This window comes from Enhydra lutris, unplaced genomic scaffold, assembly GCF_002288905.1.
Source record: "Enhydra lutris kenyoni isolate GAN:26980312 unplaced genomic scaffold, ASM228890v2 scaffoldscaffold7, whole genome shotgun sequence".
In the NCBI taxonomy this organism is placed as follows: Eukaryota; Metazoa; Chordata; class Mammalia; order Carnivora; family Mustelidae; genus Enhydra; species Enhydra lutris.
Window position 1 is genome coordinate 39,427,794 of NW_019154091.1, and position 15,587 is coordinate 39,443,380.

The window sequence follows — 15,587 nt, forward strand, 5'->3', positions numbered from 1 at the left end:
CTTCTTTTTAACTTATGACTGTCCATCACCTGCTTCTTCAACTTTAGCAAATGCTAGATCAGGTGTAGTATTCCCTTTCACATCACGGCCATCTCCACGCTCACCCCCAGTCTTTTCCAGATCCTTTTCCTTTTCCTGGCTTTCAGCTTCCAATCCAGGTTCTTGAACCCCACATGCTCCTTCTTCTCTCTCTTGTCCAGGCTCAATATCTGGATCCTCAGTAGGTGGTTCCTTTTTTTGAGGTGTTTTTTTTACTTGTTTGCTTAGCAACTCTAGTTTCATCCAGCTTAGAAGATTTTTTTCCATCTCCCTTTCCTCTAGATTTTGATCTTACTCGAGCACTCATATTTCTCGCTATTGAGTCTTAGTGAGGAAAAAAAGCTTTTTTTTTTTTTTAAGATTTATTTATTTATTTGATGGAGGTGTATGGGTTAGGGGGGCAGAATCTTCAAGCAGACTCCTTACTGAGCACAGAGCCCTTAGTGAGGCTTGATCCCATGACCCATCAGATCATGACCTGAGCCCAAACCAAGAGCTGGAAGCTTAACCGACCAAGCCCCCCAGGTACCCCCACCCTCAATTTTTACTGGGATTATTGCAGTAGCCAAAAGCATTCACCACCCCTACCATCCCTACAGCCTGTTTTCAGAACAACAAAGTGATCCAAAAGAATCCTTTTGAAATCTAAGTCAAATCAATACTTCTGTGCCCCCAAACTTTCAAAGCCTTCCTATTTAACACAGATTAAATGCCAAAAAGTCTTTGCTTGGGCCTCCTACAAACCTGCATACCCTGTTTCTGCTCTGGCCACATCTGATCTCATCTCTTATGAAACTTACCCTTGAACCACCTTTCCAGCCACATTTTTGCTAGTCCTCAAGCAGGCCAGGCTTCTTCCTCTGAGACTTTTCACTTGCTACTCATCCTGCCTCCCTAAACTTTTGTTCAAATATTATCCCCTTTAACCCTCCCATTTAAAATTGGGCCCCCTGACCCCCTCACTGCCTACAGCTTCCATACTTCATTTTCTCCTCCCTATTCTGTTTTTCTCCATAACATATATCACCATCTGCTACAGCATATATTTTATTTATTTATCTACCATCTTCCCTGCCTGACTCCATTGCTCCCACAAACACATTTTACTCTTTGGATGGCTGTGTAATATTCCATTGTATATACCTATACCACATCTTCTTTAACCATTCATCTGTTGATGGACATCTGGGCTCTTTCCATAGTTTGGCTATTATGGACATTGCTGCTACAAATATTGGGGTTCTTCTCTCATTTTTTAAGAACTTTTTTCTGAGTTGATTTCATTCTACTCTCACGTGAGTCGTTTGTGAATTCACATTTATCCAATAAGCCATCTGAGGGCAGTGTGCTCTGCATTGTATAGGGCTAAAAAAGATACAAGAATCTTACTTCTGTTCTTTAGGAACTCAACATTTAGCATGGGAGCTTTAATATGGTAGAAACATATTCAAATCATTACAAAACACAGCTGTCTATGATAAATAGTCTAAGAAAGGCAGAAAAAAGAAGCCAGTTAGACAACCTGTGGTACCTTCATGTACTGACTTTAAGAGCATCACTTAGAACTTATCCAGTGAGCTAGAAGTATAGAACTAAAAAGACTCAACCAGGGGTAGAGTCTAAATGTTAACATATCAGTACTGCCTAGGTCCTGAGCAACCAGAGCATGTCTGGCTCATCAGCTAGGAGTCCCGACCACTCAGAGCAATTATTGGCCAAACATCAGTTACACTTAACACTAAATACCTATCATGAATCAGGGACCATCTTTAAAGGGGTTTTTAGTGTGGTTACTATGCTCTGAATGAGGCAGGGGTTACAAACAGTTTTTAGTTTTGAGGCCAAATGGAATTGATAGGTCCTGGCTCCCTGGAAAGCTGAGTTAAAGATGCGGAAGCTGGGAAAGAATACGGTGGTGACGGATGTTTGCCAGGGATGAAGAAAGGACAAACTGTAGTCCATGTGCCATGTATTTGGTGTCCCTGCCTGTGATTAAAAACCAGACAAACCTGCATTTGAGGGCGTCTGGGTTGCTCAGTGGGATAAAGCCTCTGTCTTCAGCTCAGGTCATGATCTCAGGGTCCTCGGATCGAGCCCCGCATCGGGCTCTCTGCTCTGCGGGGAGCCTGCTTCCCCCTCTCTCTCTGCCTGCCTCTCTGCCTACTTGTGATCTTTCTCTCTCTCTGTCAAATGAATAAATAAAATCTTAAAAAAACAAACAAACACCTGCATTTGAATCCTCCTTCCTGCATCTAGGAGTGGTGCAACTTTGGGCCAGTGGCTTTATCCATCCAGCTTATACATCATCGTGGTAAGATTGGGGTGATAAGACCTAAGGGACAACATGGCACACATTGTGTCAGAATGCCCACTGTGTGAGTTAGATGGCTTCCATGCCCGCTGCAGGATGGACATTAGATTCCAGCGTCCTGTCAAGGCTAATGGCAGCAGAAGGCAGAAAAGGGAGAAGAAGAAAGAGATTAAAAGTGTGGCAGACACAAGAGGGTCCCAGTGGAGAAAGACACAGTGATGAAGCTAGTAGCAAGGGTCCAGGAGAAGACCTGTGCTGAACAGATATTTTTGGTGAAATGCTTTGTGTCCCCTGTGACTCCATCCCTAGCCCCCTTAAATCTTCAGGAAAACACATAAATCAAAATATACTTGGTTCACTGGATTTTTTTTTTTTTTTTTTTTGAAAGCTAGTGAAGGGCGGAGTTTTGGTTTTGGGTCAAGGTTGGCAAGGGTCCTCAACAATGTCCTCTACTGTAGGAGATCAGTACTCAGTACATGGTAGCTATTGGCATGCCCATTACAACCACAAGTGCTTTGGTAGACATTGGAACAAGCTAGGATGAAGGCCAAGAGGAATGGGAACCAAGCTGTCCTGGGCAGATCTGTCCTTAATTATAGTGTTATTCTTAAACATATGTTCCAGCCAAAGACTTAAGGAGAAGCCTTTGTTTAAATCTCAGGGCCCAGAAGGCATTTTATAGTCGAGACTCTAGAAAGTTCTATAGACTGGGAGTCTGTATGAATCCACACCGGATGGGTCTTATGTTTGATTAAGGGACGCTCTGAGAACATAAACCTATTTGTCTTCACCATAAGCCATGCAACTCCTGGTCCCAGAGTCCAGTTGTCTGTGGTGACAAGTGAATATACCGTGTGTGCGTGCCCTTTTAGAATGTCCTGATCCGAAAGCAAGGCTGATTTCATAAGACCCTTGACATGGGCATTTAGCCCCATAATCATCTTTGCTGAGCACCTCTTTTGCTCTTTTCAGTCTCCCTGGTCTCAGTGCTATTTGCTTTTCTTTTTGTTTTTAAAATCTTATTATTGCTTCCTGATTCTGTCTTTGGTACCAGTGTGGCAGAGGGTAGTACTCTGAGCCGGAGATGGGCCTGCCAGTGGGTTTGGACTTGTCCATGCCCTGCTGACCATTGTAAGAATGGCACCTAGAGAGACCGAGGAGCCTTTTGGGAGAGCCTTACCTTACACACAGTGGAAAGTCTTAACTCAGGACAAGGAGCTCAGCTCAGGAACAAAACTTTAATCTCTAGAGGAGAGGGGCGATTCTAAGTAGAGCAGTGCCAAACCCCCTCCCCACTACCAAGAACTCAGGTCTGTATCCCATAAAGATGTAGGGTGTCTACTACAGCACAGCTGAATAGATACTCACTAAACTGTTTCCTTTTCTTCCTGGGCTCATACCTTCCTGGCATACATGTTCTGTGTCTGAGTTCTGGCCAAATAAATGTGGGCAGAAGTCACATAAGCCATGTCCAGGCCTGGCACAGAAAAATTCCTGCCTGGTTGGGGATGCAAATAATCCAATGGAGGAATCCAAGGCCTAAGGATGAAGAAAGAAGCCCGAAAGAAACCCTGAATAACTGGGAGGACTAGAACCCCTATCACTGCCTATCCCCATTCTCACTTTGACTGTGACATGAGCCCAAATGAACACTTAGTCTCTAAAACCACTGAAACTGTGAGGTTGTTCATTAAGAGCAAAAACCCTGCCCTGGTTGACTTACTAAGTAAAAATGGAAAGCTCTGTTTAATGAAAATACTGTCTCTGACCTTGAAGAAGAGGCAGCATAGCATTTGTATTTTTTCTAATTAAGAGTAACATAAAAATAGAAGAGAGGCAATCTTCCCTGCCCTGAACAGCTTTGCCATTTTAACAGCACTAAAATGCGAAGTGGCATGGACTGGGCGGGGAGACAGAGGAAGAAGGAGCAGTCTTAAAAGGAAGTAGAAATGGCCAGGAGGCCTGGAAGTCTCAGTGGTACCAGGAGGAAGGGGTGGAGGTGCTGGTGGACACAGTGGTACTGGTTCCAAGAGGAAGTGGGGAAAGCTAGTTCGGAGCGTCGGAAACAGCAGAAGTGGAAACAGTGGTCATAGAATGTTAAGGATTAGAGGACCAGATTTGATCGCAAATCCATGTAGGATGTTTATTCGGGATATCACAAAGATGATAAGAGCCAGCTAATATGGGGTCCCTCTACCAAGTATTCGAACCTTGGAAGCTTGGTAAAGAATATTCCCACCAATGTAGGAAGAAGAGAAGGGGCTCTTCTGGCTTCTGTTCTGACTTTAAGAAATGGAATTTTTGCTCCTCATAGCAGGTGCAACAGTTAGACAGCTTAGGCTGCCTGCAGGCATCCCTCCCCAGTTTTTTGTTTCTCTTGGTTTACCTCTTGGGGAGGTAAGCCAAGTTGGGAAGTCAGGAAGCCCAGAGTGTCTGCATTTTCCACAGAGACCTCAGTGGGTGTTGAGATAGCGAAGGCACTCTCACATGCTCTTAGGTACTGAGAAAGGAACTCAAAGGTTTTCTCGATGTAAAAGGCAAGGATCTTAATTTACTTGGTGGCCGCTTTGAGCTTTTTTCCTTTACTTGGAAGAAAAGCACATTCAAGTAGAGAAACCCAGTTTAAGCCCGAGGTCCTGTGTTACGATGCAAAAAGATGTGGAGGGTGGAGATTTCCAGAAAGGCCAAAGAAAACAAAGAGGAGGACCCCTCAGGGAGCTGGGATGGAGGGAGTCCTCAGCATCTGCTTCCCCCTGAAAATCATTAGGGCAAAGCTGAGTGATTACAGGGTGAGTGGAAATGCCACAAAGATTAGGGGCATGGAAAGCTGAGGGGCTCGAGATACACATGTATGCAATATGTGTACACTCACACATAATTGTGTATGCCTATTGGTGCTTTTGGTGACTATACCATGTGAAGGAAAAAAAATTTTTTTTAAAGATTTTATTTATTTATTTGACAGACAGAGATCACAAGTAGGCAGAGAGGCTAGCAGAGACAGAGAGAGGAGGAAGCAGGCTCCCCGCTGAGCAGAGAGCCCCATGCGGGGCTCGATCCCGGGACCTTGGGATCATGACCTGAGCCGAAGGCAGAGGCTTTAACCCACTGAGCCACCCAGGCGCCCCTGAAGGAAAATTTTAACCAAACTTTTTTTTTTTTTTTTTTAAGATTTTATTTATCTATTTGACAGACAGAGATCACAAGTAGGCGGAGCGGCAGGCAGAGAGAGAGGAGGAAGCAGGCTCCCTGCTGAGCAGAGAACCTGATGCGGGGCTTGATCCCAGAACCCTGAGATCATGACCTGAACCCAAGGCAGAGGCTTTAACCCACTGAGCCATCCAGGTGCCCTTAACTGAACTTTAAACTGTACAATTTTATTTTATTTCCATCACATTAAGAATATACCCTTTCACTATGAAGAGTGAACTGATTTCCTCTCTACTTCCTCTTCTGTGTAACAGGGCTATTCCAGCCCCACTGCTCTCTCCCAGAAACATAAATTCCTGTTCTTTTGCAGCTAAAACTGACCTATCCTACATCCTGCTCACTTTAAAGTTGTTTTCCTCAGTCTTCATTATTTCAAGAATGTGTTTCAATTAGCTAATCTGATTATCAGGCAAGCCACTACTGATTTACTGTGACTTGTAGTGCTGCTCCTTGGAGATGACCTACATAAATATAAAATATGGTTGTTGTTTTTTTTTTTAAGATTTTATTTATTTATTTGACAGACAAGAGATCACAAGTAGGCAGAGCAGCAGGCAGAGAGAGAGAGGAGGAAGCAGGCTCCCTGTTGAGCAGAGAGCCCATTGCGGGGCTGGATCCCAGGACCCTGAGATCATGACCTGAGCCAAAGGCAGAGGCTTTAACCCACTGAGCCATCCAGGTGCCCTGTAAAATATGGTTTTTAATCATACCTCCTGAGAGGTGGCAAACAGTAAAAATTCTGGGTATTATAGAACGTTAAAAGGATAAATGAATAAATTACAAATCCATTATTATGAAATGTATTATTTGTTATTAAATTATTAAATTGTCAACATGAATAAATTACTAATAAAAAGAAGAGCTAACACTTATAAAACCCGTACTAAGTGACAGGCACCTTCTAAGTGCTTTGCATGTATCCATTTAATTCCCAGGACAAGGCTGTGGAATAGGAACTATTTCAACCCATTCTGTAGATGAAAATTGAGGCAGAGAGAGATTAGGGACATTTTTTTTTCATGGGGAAGAGGGTGATGGGATGGCTGTTAGGAGTCTCTTGGATTACAGCCTCAGGGTAGTCTTGCTGACGATTTCTCAGGGGAATGAGGCGGGGTCCGAGAGAGAGGTATCTTAGAGCTTTTGTATGACAGAAAGAAGTCTCATCATCCTTCTGAACCTCCGTTTTCTCTTCTCTGACAGGGCGGGTGGACTACATGGCCTCTAAGACCCGTCCCAACTCTAAGATAGATAACATCTTTAGCATTCCTGCACTAAAATGCTGATCTCTTGGTGCCTGTGGGTAAGAAGCAGGTCAGTTCCTGTTCCTAGAGCCTTCAAGCTAGAAGCTGCAGGGTAGAGTGTCAGGAGATAGCTGGAAAGAACTGGAAACCCAAGACGAGGGTTAGAGCTCTAGGAAACCTCGCCCTTTACTGAGAAACAGAGAAACACACTTACTAGGTACCTGCTGCAGGGTGTCGTAAACAGTTTATTTAATTGTCACAGTAAGCCCGTGAATGAGGTAGTGTCTCCATTTTAAAAATGAGGCTGAAGCTTAGTCACACCAAGGGACTTACCCAAGATGGCCCAGCGAGTGAGGGATGCAGGCAGGGTTCAAATCCCGTCCGTCTGCCTGCAAAGCCCGTGCTCATTTCACAACCGGCGCTTCCCGTAATACCTGCTATCTCCTTTCGTTACCACAGCAAGCCTCGGGGGCAGTTTCCATTTCCCCGTTTCGCTGAGCAAGAAAGTGAGACTCGAGTGCGGAAGGGACTTGCCAGGTGAGGGGTCCGGCTCGAAGCGGCCGGGGGCAGAGCCAGCAGCTGTGTGCACGCGGGCGCGGGAGCCGTAACCCCCGCCTCTGCCCCGCCCCTCTCCGCCGCGCCGCTCCCACCTTCCCAGGTCCCAGCCCCGCGCGCCGCCCGCTGTGAACTACTCTTCCCGGCAGGACGCGGGCGCGCGCACGCGCACCGGGGCCTCCGCCATGGCGACTGTGCTATCCAGGGCGCTCAAGCTCCCCGGTAAGGAGTCGCAGCCTTGCGACCACCGCCGCCTCTGCGGGGCCTGGGGAGACTAGGAGGCGAGGCTATGGGGGCGAAGCGGGCAGAGGCCTGGCGGCGTAGCTGCAGGAGCCCCGAGGCGAGCCGGTGCAGCCCCGGCGGGCTGGGGTCTGTCGCCACCAGGGGGCGAGAGGGGCGCACGGCCGGTCGGGGGTCGCGGGCGCCGGGCGAGCCTGGGAGAATCCAGGGAAGGACCGCCGGGGGCACGCGGGGTTCGTGGCCGGGAGCGGGCGGGCGCCGCTGCGGGGTGACTGTCAGAGCGCTCGTCGCCGCCATCCCAAGGGGAGGGCTAGTGAGGGGAGCATCCTTTGCTGAGGAGCCGCGGACCACGTACCGCCAGATCCGGGCTCCTTCTATCTTGAGCTGGCCCTGGGGACGAGGGGGGACAAGGGGGATAGGGGCGGCAGGAAGCGGGCCACCCTCTGGAGCAGCCGCTCCACTTAACGACACTGACGCAGCCATGAGGTAGGTGGGACAGGTGCTTACCCCTTCTAGTTTACAGAAGAGGAAAATGAGACTTATTTGGCTCATTGACTTGTCCAAGGCCGCGCAGACCGTATGGGAAAAACCTGGACTACAGTGTCGGGGTGTTTAGAATCTTGGGCTTTTGATTCCGCTTGTTCAGCCTTTGGCTGTCGAGGCTAAGCATTTAGGAGGGAAATGATTCGGCACTTGCAAATTGCACGTAAATTGTGGAATATTCTTTAGGAAAGCTCTTGTGGTGATGACAACTTGAGCTAATTCAGTACTTTGGGCAGCAGCTCCAAGCTCGCTCTCTCTCTCTCTCTCTCTCTCTCTTTTTTAAATTTTCTCTTAAACCTCCAGAATGAGACGGTGCTGCTACAAACTTGCGATTTTAATAAAAGTATATTTATTCTGCCCAAAGAAATCTTAAACGTTAGGGCTTCTAAGAATTTTATGGTTCTACCTAAATAAGTTTTAAACCTTAAGCTATAAACATTTATTTGCTGATAATTTAAGGTGATAGTGGGAAAAGCAGGTGTTGGTGGAAAAACAGTTGCTTTCACTGGCATCATTAGAAAGGGCTAGTTAGGTGTCTGGTGGATATCCATCAACGTGCTGCAAGGGGATCACAGGGACCTTATTCTCAAGGAGTTTCCAGGCTGCTGCATTGTGCCGTGGATGACACTGGGTTGGGTATGAATTTGCAATTCTGTCCCCAGACTTAATGACCTCAGAGGTTTGTTTCCGCTCCCCCCACCCCCCCTTGGCTCCTGAGAACTTTGGAAGAAACATTGATAATACCTATCTTGAAATGTGTATGTATCAATGAAGTCGGGGATGTACCCCTTTACCTGCAGGATTATCCTTTGTCCTTTGTGTAGGATGATTTCCTCCCTGGGGGTAATGAGGTGCAGACATATTTAGCTTTGTTTCTTTTCTCTTTTAGATTCCTTTTCTTCCCCATCCCACCCCAGCATAGATAATTGCACTTCTCTAAGGAGAAAATCACGAAAATCGCTTTTGAAACTCTTGAGCTCTTTTGCATTCTCACATCCTACCCTGTGTCAATTATTACTCCCGGAGGTATCCAGTTGCAGAAACTTGGTCAGCTGGCAGGATAGGGAAAGTACAGTCTGGTCCTTGGGCCTGTGTTTGGACAGGTATGTTTGATACTTTTTAGGGCCCAGAAACAATGGCGATGTGTTCTTCTCTGTGATGCAGGTTATGGTTTTTTGTTATTGCTTTTTTGTTTGTTTGTTTTTTATCCTTTTGCTTGCCTCCCTTTTGCCCTTTCTCCCCACTGGCCTAAATAACAATTTTTAGCCTTTGTATTAGGTAGAAGTTGCTTTCCTAGAGCTCTTTTTGGGATACCCTGTCCTTGGGACTGTGTGGCTGCTGTCCTGTGTAGGCTACCGTGTTATGTTACTTTATTGAACGTCCTCTCTCTCTCTTTTTTAATTGAAGTCTAGTTGATATATCCTATTAATTTTAGGTGTACCATATAATGATATTTGTATATATTGCAAAATGATCACCACCATGACATCCTCACTATTTCTATGTGACGAGAATGGTGACTAAGAACACGAGACAGCCTTGGGTTCCAATCTGGTCTTCACCAGATTAGTTACTTAACCTCTTTAAGTGTTAGTTTCTTCACATGTAACAGTACCGTTATTATGGAACATTCACTATATGCCACACACGCTGCTACGTATCTACCTTATGGGGTTATTTGGTTCAGTAGAAGAAATGGATGTACTGAAGAGATTTGTTTACCTTTGACACATGTTAATTATTCAGCTTTAGCTCTTATTACTCTTATTATCATCTTCATTAGCACTATGCCCATTTACAAATGTGATACCTGAAGGAAGGCCTGATGCAATCATAAGCTAATGACAGATGTCATCAGCCTTGTGAAGAAAGAGCCGTTTCTTGGAGTCTGTTTCAGAGTCCCATCCCCTTCCACTAAGCTCAAGATGGGAGGATATTTGGCTCCCATACATACAGTGAGGTTAATTAGTAACAGAAGGACATATGACATTCATAAAACAGCCTGGAGAACAACTTATCTTAAGTATATATATTTTTTTAGCCCATTTTAAAGTTTGAAGGTCAAACACTGAAGGAACTATCAGAGCACAATGTTACTGTAATGATTTGTTTTAGTATGTGTAATTTGGAATCATTATATGCCCCTGGATAATCTAATCCATAAAGTGGATTATTTATCTTTAGTTGCTATAGAATGTATGGTATAGTCTATGTAAAATATAGTACCTATCACAGAATAGTGTATATTATAGTATGTTTTCCTGAAGGTGTCTGGGGATGATACAGTTGCATCTTCTTCCTGTTTTCTTTTGTACCATGGTGGGAATGCTGTTTGACTGGCATTCAGTCTTCCTAGGAGGAAAAGTGAGTTGTGGAAAGCTCATTTATATTCATGTATTATGAAATCAGCATCCTCTCCTTTATTCTTTGAAAACCTTGCATTGGTTAAAAATGTGAGTGGTGGCTGAAATTAGCAGAGAAAAGAGTGCTAAGTGCTCTGTGCTCTGGAGCCTGGATTCGATGTCCAGCTCCTTAGCACAATTGTAACTTTGGGCACAGAATCCCTTCTCTTTCCGTGAATAGATAGCAAAACTATTTACTTGGGAGTTGTCTGATCAAAGCTCACAGTCTGCAGTAATTAAGCTGAGGTTTGTCTCTGTAATGTCAAAAATATACTATCTTTTAAAAAAAATATACTATCTTTTAATAATACATGTTACCACAGAGAAGTTAGTCTGATTGTTGTTTCCATCCTTAATGACTTGATTCTTCCCCCACCCGGCTGCTCCTATGATTCATACGATTCTTTTTTTGTACTTGAAGTTCAGCACTTCTACTGTGCTATGTTTCAATATTGATTATTCTGTAGCAGTTTTTCTTGGGACTCCGTGTACTCCCTCTCTCAGGTCTTGCTCTATTACGGGAGCTTTTTTTGGTATGTCTTCTAAAGTTACTGTTTTTGGTGCCATTTTCCTTTTCTGTTCTCTTCCGTTCCCCATATATTGCATCACCTTTGCCCTCTCTGTCCTTGCTTTTCTAGTCTTTTTTTTAAAAAGCCTTAATCTTTTCAGTGGGAGACACACAGATAGTCCGGGCGCTTCCTTCAAAGCCATAATGTCTGGATTTGAATCCTTGCCCTGCCGCTTATTTGCTGTTTAACTCTGGGCCAGTTACTTGAACTTGAAACCTCATCCTGAAAATGGAGATAATAGTATATCTATCTCCAAGAGTTGTTATACAGATTTCTGGAGATAAGACAGTAAAAGGGTTTGGAAGAGTGCACAGAGAGGAGGGGCTTGGAACTGCCAGCTATTGTTTCCATTTTATTTTTCTCGGTTTTTCACCAGCCTGCCCTTTCTGTTTCTGACTCTTTGCAGGCACGTCTGCTCTCTTTGCTCATCCCTCTAAGGGTATCTTTTCTAAAATTGTTTTATTATTTTCTTCCATTGTTTTTCTGAGCCCTGCTTGTTTACTTCTCATCTTCCCTATTGAGTTGTCATTTCTTCTTAGAAATATTCTGTTTCTTTCTGTGAGCCCTTATTTCAGAGAAGACTGTTTCCTTTCCTTTCTTGGATTCCATAGTGAAGCGTCTGTTCCTTATTCCTTCTGTGTTGTGGCATCACTTGCCCAGGGTTGGCTCCTTGGCAGATTTTGCTTGCTATGTTCTGTTGCAGCGTCTTTCTTGGATATCTGCACAACTCTGTAGTGGCTTACAGAACGAGTACTCATGGATGGCTTCTTTCTGATTATAAATCATAGTTAATGGTCAGTTGTTTTACAGCTAGCTTTTGGCTGACAGGCAGGCAGAGGCTGGGGCCTGGCCAGTGAGCAAGGGCAGTGAGAAGCTAGAATTTAATCTAATGGGACCCAGCCTGTTAAAAAAAAAAAAATAAATAAGAGAAAAATCCCTCTCTTCACGACTGATTGATCGCAGCTGTTTCCTTACCCGTCAAACCGTCAAACCGACAGCCTGTTTTTTGTAAAGCCTTTCTCATTTCATCTTATCTCCCCTTTGTCTCTGTGGTGTTGAGGGGGAGTCATTGATGCCTTTGGGACGCCAGACTTCATCCTTCTGAGCAAGAGATAAGTGCTTTGGCTATATAACCATGGTACAAGAGAGGTAGTATAATTTATTGGTTAGGATCATGGACTGTAATCAAATTGCCTGGGTTTGAATCCTGGCTCTTTTTCTTCCTAGTTCTGTGATCTTATGCAACTCACCTCTCTATGTTTTCATTTTCTTTTTGATACAGTGGAGTTACAGGGTTGTTATGAGTATTAAATGAATTAACATGTAAGTGCTTAGCCTGGTGCCCAAAATAGTAGGTACTGAGTACTTTCCTGTTACCATCCTCGCTGTCGTCATTGTTGTCATTATGAACTCTGTGAACTGTGCTCCTTTTTGGAGACCTGAGACCATGTGCCCACTCTTACTGTGCTTCCTTGATTGGGTACAAGTTTTGTTGCATTTGGGAATTTTTCATAAATTGTAGTTTGGGGGTGTGGCTCTTTTTTTTTTTTTCCCCTATTTTTATTACCTCCCCTCCCCAGTTTTTAGGAAAGATACTGACAGAAATGTATTCCTTTGCCATTATCTACTGGAAGCATATAATCTTTTATTTTTTTTAAAGATTCATTTATTTTAAAGTTGAGATGGCAGAGGGAAAGGGAGAGAATTTCAAGAAGACTGCCTGCTGGGCATGGAGCCCAATGTGGGGCTGGATCACAAGACCTCTGAGATCATGACCTGAGACAAAATCAAGAATTAGGCACTTGGCTGACTGAGACACCCTGGTGCCCTGCAAATTATTTTTAGTAAAGATTTTACTAAAAATTAGATTTAGTAAAGATTTTACTAGTTTCTGTAGCACATGCAGCCAAGTTCTCTACCTATGATGGTGTGTGATATCATAAAAATGCATTTCCTTTAAACTGTTTTGTTGGCCAGTATTTTAGTAATGATTTTACTTTGATTATTTTAGGCTGGTATGTTTGTTGCAAGGTGACAGCTGACTAGCAAGATTAAATTTAAGTATCAATGGTGAATTTTTCACTTGATGCTAAAGATCCAGTTGTACTATTATATAAGACGGCTTGAGGGTATGTAGAAGATACTTGGGAGTTTGAGTTTAATCAGTTGCGTGATGTGACTGCCAAGAAAGCTGGCGATGTCTTAGGTTACAGTAATTGAATTGTAGTGTACCCTCTGTACTAGGGAGGGCAAGCTGCTCTGGTCAAGCTGCACCCTGGGGATCAGAACCAGTTCCGAGAACCATACTTTAAGAAGCACTGACATATCACATTGTGTCCAGAAAAGAGTGAACAGGATGTTGTGGATATGTGAAACAGTGCGTCCTCAAGTAATGAGTTGAAAGAGGTGGAGACATTTAACCTGGAGAAGAGAAGATGGGGTGGGCGGTTGGGAGGAATAGTGCCAACAATAATAATAGAAGCTGAAATTTGTTTGTTTGTTTGTTTGTTTAATTTGAGAGAGAGAGCATGAGCAGGAGGATGGGAGGGGCAGAAAGAGAGGGAGAGATCAAATCCCAAGCACTGTTCTATGCTCAGCTGGATACGGGTCTGGATCTTAGGACCCTGAGATTATGACCTGAGCTAAAGTTAAGAGTCAGTCACTCAGCTGACTGGGCCACCCAGGTCTCCTAGAAGCTAACATTTATCAAATGCCACAGTAAGCCAGACACTAAAGGCCTTGCATATGTTGTCTTATTTAATTCTTAAAAACAGTCATATGAGGTAGGAAAAATAATTACCATTTCAGAAATGGGAAGAATAAGGCTTAGTAAAGCTAAGAAATTTAATCAAGGTCACATGGCTAATAAGGGATAGAGCCAAGATTTGACTGTCAGCTTGTAAAGACTTAAATTCTTAAATACCATAGCTTATGTTTCTCATGATTGGTATTTTCAAGTTTTGAAGGATTTGCATGTGGAAGAGGGGTCTCAGATATTAGAACCAGGACTGATGATTGGCAAATGCCCAGAAATAAATTCTTGAATCAGTGTGTGGAACTGCTTTCTGGATTGGAGAGCCATGAATTCCCTCATGCTAAGTGACTGCTTGGTAGGTGTTTGATTATGTGATCTTTAAAGTCTCCTCCTACCCTGAGATTTCGGGCTGCCATCTATGTTTTCCTCTTTGTCAGATATTCTTTTTTTTTTTTAATTTAAACATATTAAAATTGTGGTAAAATACACATAAAATTTATGATCTTAATTATTTTTAAATACACAGTTTAGTATTGTTAAGTATATTCACAGTGTTGTGCAGCCAATCTCCAGAACTTTCTCATCTTGCAAAGCTGAGACCCGTTTTTTGATACTTTGCATCATGTCATTTTGCTTTTATGAAAGACCTACCTGTTTTTGCTAACCTAGAGAAATCCAAAGAGGATTCATTTTTTTATGAAAAAAGGCAAAAGGCAAAAACAGCAAAAAAAAAAAAAAAAAAAGAAGCAACAACAACAAAGCGAAAACAGTATGAAAACAGTATTCAGGGTTTGTTCTGCAGCAAGTCATTGTAGCAGCGGTGCTCAGCCCCACCCTCAGCAGTGAGGGGGCCTCTGCCCAGCTCCTTCCCCCAGGGGCCACACTCAGCTTCTCAGCCTCAAGCCTCCAGAGCCTTGAATTGTGTCTGCAAGCATCTCTGCTTGATCTGCACTTATTTTGTGCATCTTTTAGCAAGATGTATCCTGAGTTTTCAGAAAAGCCTAGGAGAAGTTATTGCTTGGGTCTGGGAAAGCTCAAAAGTTTTTCCTTGTAAATTAATGGTATTTGCTTCTTTGCTTTATGCTATATTAGCTTACAAGGAGTTCGATAGGAACCCTCTACTTTGGGATGGTGAGCGAAACCTGTGCCCATCAAATATTAGCAACTCCCCATTTACCCTCACCCCCAGGCCCCAGAGACCACATTCTACTTTGTTTCTGTGAATTTGACTACTCTGGATAGATACCTCATGTACGAATCATGCAGTATTTGTCCTTTTCTTATTGCCTTATTTCGCTTAGCATAATGTCTTGTGGCATGTGTTAAATTTCTTTACTTTGGGCGCCTGGGTGGCTCAGTGGGTTAAGCCGCTGCCTTCGGCTCAGGTCATGATCTCAGGGTCCTGGGATCGAGTCCCGCATCGGGCTCTCTGCTCAGCAGGGAGCCTGCTTCCCTCTCTCTCTCTCTCTCTCTGCCTGCCTCTCTGTCTACTTGTGATCTCTCTCTGTCAAATAAATAAATAAAAAATCTTTAAAAAAAAATTTCTTTACTTTTTAAGGCTTGGTCATATTCCACTGGATGTATATAACACATTTTTAATCCCATCAGGTATATTCTTTTTTTAAAAAAAACTTTAAAAAGTTTTAGAATTAATTTTGTTGCAGCAGCCTATGGTTGTGTTTGAAAATTATTATAACTAAAGTTATATGGGACAGTTAGGGA

The 15,587-nt window shown here is 43.6% G+C and overlaps 2 protein-coding genes across 3 annotated transcripts in view; one reads left to right on the forward strand and one right to left on the reverse strand.

Moving 5' to 3' along the window:
- Positions 1 to 7,341, reverse strand: part of LOC111142125 (heme binding protein 1) — a 68,417-nt gene extending 61,076 nt beyond the window's left edge. For both annotated transcript variants that reach the window (XM_022495106.1, XM_022495105.1), the window contains exon 1: positions 7,135 to 7,341. The gene's annotated coding sequence lies outside the window, so the exon portion shown is untranslated. The remainder of the gene's footprint in view (positions 1 to 7,134) is intronic.
- A 181-nt stretch (positions 7,342 to 7,522) lies between these two features.
- Positions 7,523 to 15,587, forward strand: part of LOC111142263 (family with sequence similarity 234 member B) — a 36,286-nt gene continuing 28,221 nt past the window's right edge. The window contains exon 1 of the mRNA XM_022495309.1: positions 7,523 to 7,578. Coding sequence (XP_022351017.1) covers positions 7,542 to 7,578 — 37 coding nt within the window. The 5' untranslated portion in view covers positions 7,523 to 7,541. The remainder of the gene's footprint in view (positions 7,579 to 15,587) is intronic.